Here is a 7,614-nt window from a genome sequence, read left to right as displayed (position 1 = left end):
GTTTTGTGGGATGTTCCAGACTGTAGTAGTCAGGACATACCAAAAGTGATCCAAGTAAGGATAAACTGGCGACAGGATCATGGGTGGCCAAGGCTTACTGATGCACTTGGGTGCGGTGGGGGGCTGGGGGGGGTGCTGGCCTGTGTAGCCTGATCCAATATAAGAGCTGCTGTAGCTCTACTTGCTAAAAAGGTTAATGCTGGTTGTGAATAGAAAGGTGTCAGAACACACAGGTTTACTGTGACACATTACTGTTTTGGTGGCTCAATATTAATGTTATAATGTATTGCATTAGTGGAAATGTTGCTTTTAGAAAAAAATAGACTAAATGTACAAAATATTACATGCAAACTTTTTGTCTAAACTTAGAATCAGCAGCACACTTACTCACAGCACACTTAATGACTTAGATTTCAGCTCTACTTATAAATGCTTCTATTGAAAGCCAGGATTTTAAGCACTAACCATAAAGTGCACTTATTCCAAAGATGGCAACCAAATACTGCTTACCATATAGAGACTGAAAGCAAGCTGGGTATTCATTAACATAACATCACTGGTAATAATATGTTTAAACACTGAAATATTGAGTTTATCTTCCCACTGTTTTATAGCTCTATATTTTATCACTTGACGCCCCTTAGTGATCAGAAAGTTGTAATGCAACTCTAACTGCCACTACATTTCTTAAGTGAATATAATTGCAATAGACCATTTAATTCACATTGGCCATTACAAAAGAGAAATAAAATTTAGAAATATAAATCAGAAAGGCAGATTTTGATCTATAAGGGCGGAATACAGCAAGAAACATTTTTAAAAATTAACACTATATATGGCCAGAAGTATCTGAACACCTGACCATGAATATAATTTTAATAGACCATTTAATTCACACTGGCCATTACAAAAGAGAAACCTTTGTCATGAAGTTGCCCTGAAACAGGATGTTTGCTTTGTATGCATTATGATTTCTCTTTACTGAAACTCAGGTGTTAATTCCAAGCTTGTTCGAGTGTTTTCCTGAACACAAAGCACTTAGAACTAGAAACACTTGAGTGGCCTGTACATGTCCTGACCTTAACACCACTAAACACCTTTGGAAAAAAAATTGAAATGCTATGCATGACAGGAAGACTCCACTGACCTCACTAACGCTCTTGTGGCTGAAAGGGCAAATCCCCACAGCTATGCTACAAAATCTAGTGAAAAGCCTTCCAAGAAGACTAGAGGCTATTCTGGAAGCAGAGAGGCCCAAATGCATATTAATGCAATGCTTTTGAAATAGGATGTTCAACAAGCCCAATGTGGGTTTTGTGGTCGGGTGTCTAAAAATTTTTGGCGTACCTGAATACAGGATAAAGCGGTATAGAAGGTAAGTGAGTGTTTTCTTGTCACCTCTTTAATGGGATGACTATGGATTATAGCCGATAAGCAGATGATTTCCTGTGCATTTCAAGAGATTGATTGTGCAAATGACAGGTGATTTTCATTCATTCATTCAAACTACACACAGATTCGAACTGGGAATTGCACCCTTGACTCTGAAGGTGTGAGGCCACAGTGCTTACAATGATTTAACCACTTAACCATTTTTTTCTGAGCACCTGTGTGAGCACCTACAACTGCTGTGTATCAGAAACACAGAATGTCTTGCTTATAATGCAAAAATTTCAGATGTATGTTCGGAAACAGCACCATGTATGAAGGACCTCGGCCACCTCAGCAATGGACTGCTCTCTCTGTTGAGGTCAGGAAAGCGTTTCCGCTCCCTGAAGACCAACACAGAGAGACTGAGAAGGAGCTTCTTCCCACCATCCACACATATGTTTCTTGCACTCACTCTGGACATTTCGGACATTCATTGACACTAGTGTTCACTGCACACAAGCACATTCATGGACATTAGCTACTTACTCTATTTTATTCTGTTTCCCTGATGCACATAAGTCACTTTAAACACCCCACCACCCCGGATATTTAAATTAATATTCAACTTCATTCCCGCACAATTCCATATATTTTATATTTTATATATTGTACAGCTGGGTTTTTCTTATTTTTCTTATATTTTTCTTATATTTTTCTTATATTGTATATTTTGTATTGCACAGATTTTTTTTTATACCTTCTTAGTTAAATTTACTTTCTATTTTTCAAATTCAAATTCAAATTTTATTTGTCACATACAGAAGTCATACACAGTACGAAATGTAGTGAAATGCTTATACGACTGCCAGTGACCCTAAAAGAGAATTAATAAATAAAATAATTTTTTAATTAAGAAATTTTAATTAAGAAATAAAAAAAATAAATATGAATAAAAGAAACAAGATAGAAAAATTAAATTGAAAAAAATAAATTAAACTAGGAAAAATTGAACTAAAAATAAAAATAGAAATATGCTGTACATAAAAAATAGAAATATACTGTACAAATTGAAATATACTGTACTGTACAAGAGCATTTAGGAAATTGAGAAAATTTTATATTTTGTAAGAAAACAGGTTTTTGATATTTTGTAAGAAAACAGACCCGTTTTCTTTAATATATTAATTTTCTATTAATAGTCTTTTATTTTAAGGTCACCGGCAGTCGTCTAGACATTTCACTGCATATCGTAATTTGTATGACTGTGTATGTGACAAATAAAATTTTAATTTGAAGGTGACCTGTTTATACAGTTATACTGGTAACTCGACCACTCCTGAATGTGGGTGTACTTTGGTTTTTAGGAAAATTGGGAAAGAATGCCCCCATTAAAGGAAAATCTCTGTCACAAAGTGTATGCTGATGCTGGATTATGAAAGGGTCACCCATTAATTTCCATTACTATTGTCACCCAATATGTTTGAGATAAGTTTGAGGTGGTGAAATGTACCCCTGTAGGTTCTACTAGAAAGGCATCAGAACACACAGGTCATTACTGTGACGAAACGGGAGGACCAACTCAATATTAGGTGGGTGGACATAATGTTATAGGTGATCAGAGTACTGTACTGTATATACAATGTGTTAGTGCAAATAACAAAAACGGAAGACATTTGGCGAGTTGCAGTGTTACACAGGACAATAAACTCAGTACACAGAATAAGAAGGGGTTGAACAAATAAAAGCAGGATGTAGGTTTGTTCACTTTACTTTACAGGTATTATTGACTCATTTAAAACCCTTAAAACCCAAGTGGCACAGATCTTTGCTAGCAACACAGCATATGTCAATTACGATTTTAAAAAATGTATGTGCTTATATATTAAAATATTAATCTTACAACTACAAGTCGAGTCATGCTTGCTATATTGTCACTTCAACCATATAGTTAGTACACAGTGAAACGAATCAATGTTTCTCCAGGACCAAGGTGGTACATGCAACATAAATGTACAACATAAATTAACAAAAAACTAACTAGCTAACTTAGAGACCTAATTATCTGACTAGCTGAGACAGCATAAAGTGCAATGTGACCTATTTCTCAATTTAATTCAACTCAATTCAATTTTATTTGTATAGTGCTTTTAACAAGTGACATTGTCACAAAGCAGCTTAGTCATGTTTGTTAAAATGACCTAAAATTCAGTTCATCATGTTGGATTTATATGTCACTCTATACTGCACAATCCTGATCCCTAAAGATGTTTATTTAAAAATTATAAATTAAATAGAACCTTAAATGCCCTGAGCTTTAAGGACTTTAAAGCGGGTAGCGTGGTATGCAGTAAAACTTCAACTCCCATGATGCTTAGCTAAATCCACTTCCTGTATTTCGCACGAGCGGTTGTAGTTCCACTTCCTGGTTGTTTAAACGCTTTAATCCGGGTCCGGCTTTGGTGATTCAAACCTCGATATGGATAAAGACGGAGTCTCAGCGATACTGTTTGACCTGGACAACACGCTGGTGGACACAGCAGGAGCAGGACAGCTCGCCACGGACAAGGTGGGACTTAAAGAGGCTGAAATGAGTGACTGAGAGAACATTACACACAGTGACACAAAGTAAATAGAAAGAAGAAAAACCTGTTTTATGTGCTGCGCTTTAACCCACTGCTAAGTTTATATTCTTTTCAATTAACTTAGCATATATATATATATATATATATTAAACATGAATGACAGTGTGTTTTCAGGTTAGGGAAGAAAAGGATTATGGAAGTTGTAGTTCTGTAACAGCTAACTGACACTTTTCCTTTTTAAAAATTGACAGTTTTTGTTTTAAAAATGTACAATTTACTCTTGTATGGTTTTCTGGGAATTCTTATTTTGTGCTTTAACATTTATTTTAGTTGAATTCCCCTGCTGTAGTGTTTTTACAGCTGTATTACATGCATGTTATTTATAATAATAATAATAATAATAATAATAATTCATGATTTTGTTAATATCTTGATTAATTAATTGTAAAGTTTTTTATTTTTACAATTCTAAACAAATTTAGCAAGTAATTTGCTCCTACCACACAGGATACTGTGCAGCCTGCCAATGCGTCTCTAGTTTAAAGTGGATCATAAGGCGGTTTTAAGTATTATTGAGGAACTGAAACATTTTACCACCTTAAATGCAAACATCTAAACTAAAAATGTATTTATGGTATCAGTGATTTCCAAAGAATCATGATACAGAACCATATCGAATTTTTCCTTATCTCTACAATCTTACCTTCTCCTTAATAACATTTTTTTTTCTGTTAAAAAAAACCTTGATTTATTCTGGTCGCAGGGTTGTAGGGAATCCATAGTCTGTTCTGGCAGGACACATTAACACATTAGGCAGGATTACAGCCTGGATGGAACATTTGTCATTTTTAAGATGAATTTTAAAAAGAAGAATTACTGCTTGTTGTGTCCGCCGCACCTCATTACATTTACCAGCTGAGCCCTATCTGGGAGAGACGTACAAACAAACATCTTCTACAAATAAAGATCTGATTATTATCAGCAGAGAGAGTATATTTACATTTTTGGCCAGGTGCCCTGTGTTACATAAAAGAACCAGTCCCATACATCAAAATAACCTATTATATGAGTCTCTCTATGACCTAGAGAGACTCAGAGACAGCCAGACAATATGAACTGTAATACACTTGCATATTTCAGTTAAACAAAAGGGTTCCAACAGACACAAGCTGTTTGTATGTATATGCATATTTGCCTGAATGGAAAGGTTTGCATTGTATTATAAAACATTACACGAACACCAGTACATTACCAGGCACAATGCACATATGTATTCATGTCTAGGGGCAGTGTATAGTCAGCAGTCCACTTGTGCGCATTATTATTATAAGTAATATTATTATAATTACCTCTATTATAGAAATCCATGCAGGTAGGTGGAATGGATAGGCTAAATTGCTCATGGATGTTAATAAGTGTATGGGTGTGCATGTTGCATTGTACTGGATCGGGTGGTGAATGCTCCTACTTTGTCCAAAGTGTTCCTGGGATAAGCACCAGGTCTGCAACCCTAACTAGGTTGAAGCAGATCCTAAAAACAGATGGGTGGGAGACAGTTTAAAAGCGTACATGGATGAGAGGTGTGAGCATGTGACTGAAATTAACATTTAATCACTGTGCCAACCTGCTCAAATTATCGTAATTTATTAAAAAAAAAAAAGTTTTTTCTTTCCCAATGAAAGTTCCTCCTAAGCCATCAAAAGCATTAAATGCTAAATATTTCAGCTGGAGAAAATCGAAACAACTGAATTATTTTATTTTTGGAGTTTTGCTGTCCACTATTCTTAGACTAGGAACCATAGAATTCTTCATGGCTATATCTTGATCTGTTACCCAGTATGTAGCATCATACTATACTGTTATATAGTAGTAGTAAGCATTAATAAAAATAAAAAAAAGTCCAGTATTTAGGAATAATATAACTTATTGAAACATGTCTTGTAAACCTGACAGGTCTGTGAGCTGTTGAGAAGTAAACTGAAGGACACAGACCCCAGTGATATTTGTAAGCGGTTTGCCCGTAAACTTTACGAGGAAAAGTTCGACCCATCTGCAGGCATAACGATAGATGACGTTCGGATAAACCACTGGCTCGAAGCCCTGCAGGAAGTGAATAAAAGTGTGGATCCTGGCCGCGCTCTGGCCTCAGACTGTTACTACACTTGGAAAACCACACGTCTCCAGGCTCTAGCATTATCTCCTGAAGTTTTAGCCTTGCTGCAAAAGCTTAAGCATTCGTACAAACTGCTGCTGCTGACTAACGGTGATGCCCAGACGCAGCGGGAGAAGCTGGAGGCGTTGAGGTGTGAGGGACTCTTCAGCGCTGTGGTTGTAGGAGGAGAATATGCTGAGCAGAAGCCTGCAGTCTCTATTTTCTCGCACTGCTTCGGGCTGTTGGGAGTAAAACCACAGGACTGCATCATGGTAGGAGATTCGCTGGACACAGATATCCAGGGTGGAATTAATGCAGGGGTTCGAGCTACAGTGTGGATTAATAAGAGCAGAGGCACTCTCCCGGACAATGGTGTGACTCCTGATTACACCATTCCCTCTGTGCTAGACTTGCCAAATGTTTTAGCTCAGCTGAAATGATATTTCTAAGCTGGCTAAGCAGTAGCGATGTTTCCGGCTTAATATTTAGAAAAATTAACAGATTTTTTACAAATTTTTGTGCAAATCATAATTTTATAATGTGTACTGATTTAAAATAAACACTATTCCAATGTTGTAGAGGTGCAGGGAATTCACAATCTATCCCAGCAACACTGGGCACGAGGCAGGATTACATCCTTGCTAGGACTTCAGTACATGACCATCACATACAATCGTTTATGTCCATGGACATTGTAGGGTTATACAAGTTGATAAAAAATATACATATATATATCATATTGCATTTGCAATTTAAACTGTGACGTGTAACTATTAAATGTACCATATTTTCATTTAAATGTATTTATCTAGGCTAACAGCAAATCATTGGATGTTTGCCAATATTTACCAATTAAAATTAATTAAAAAATAAACATTAAATTGACAAACTACACATTTGACTGTTTATATTACCTCAGCCTAATCACAGCCTTCTGCGGTATGAACATTTTTTAAAATTTACATAATTTTGTGCACATTCTTGTCGATTCTATAACTTACTGATTTCAAATGAGATGCTTGGTGCATGATTGTTGTTGTTTTTTAGATAATACTATTATTGTAATAATGAAATCGAGATTAGGGGGAATCGATATCATAGATATTGTATCATAAGTCCAATACATTTTTAAGGCCTTATGGAGATGCTCAAAACTACCAGGGGTATTTTACTCATAAGTACTAAATCAGCAGGTGATTAGATGTTACAACGTATTAGGGATGGGAATCACCAGGAAGCACCCGATACCATATCACGATACCTGGGTGCTGATTTAATTTGCATAGTGATTCTTTTAGTATTTTGTAAATATCCTGATCCAATAATTGTAAAGACTTTTTTTTTTTTACAATCCTAAACAAATTTAGTAAGTAATTTGCTGCATTACTGATGCTGTGCTGCCTGCCAATAAATGGCTCATTTAAAGTGCAAAACATTTAAAGGAACTGCAACATTTTACCACCTCGAACTCAAACATGTCTACATTAAAAATTTCTTTAAAAAAAAAAA

The 7,614-nt window shown here is 35.7% G+C and overlaps 1 protein-coding gene across 1 annotated transcript; it reads left to right on the top strand.

Moving 5' to 3' along the window:
- The first annotated feature begins 3,795 nt into the window (after positions 1-3,795).
- On the top strand, positions 3,796-6,937 carry nanp (N-acetylneuraminic acid phosphatase). The gene is made up of 2 exons (XM_053502214.1): positions 3,796-3,937; positions 5,907-6,937. Exons 1-2 carry the CDS (start codon positions 3,848-3,850, stop codon positions 6,543-6,545), a joined length of 729 nt encoding a protein of 242 aa, XP_053358189.1. The 5' UTR covers positions 3,796-3,847; the 3' UTR covers positions 6,546-6,937.
- The last annotated feature ends 677 nt before the right edge of the window (positions 6,938-7,614 follow it).

This window comes from Clarias gariepinus, chromosome 8, assembly GCF_024256425.1.
Source record: "Clarias gariepinus isolate MV-2021 ecotype Netherlands chromosome 8, CGAR_prim_01v2, whole genome shotgun sequence".
Classification (NCBI taxonomy): domain Eukaryota; kingdom Metazoa; phylum Chordata; class Actinopteri; order Siluriformes; family Clariidae; genus Clarias; species Clarias gariepinus.
This window is presented reverse-complemented; position numbering and strand designations above follow the sequence as displayed.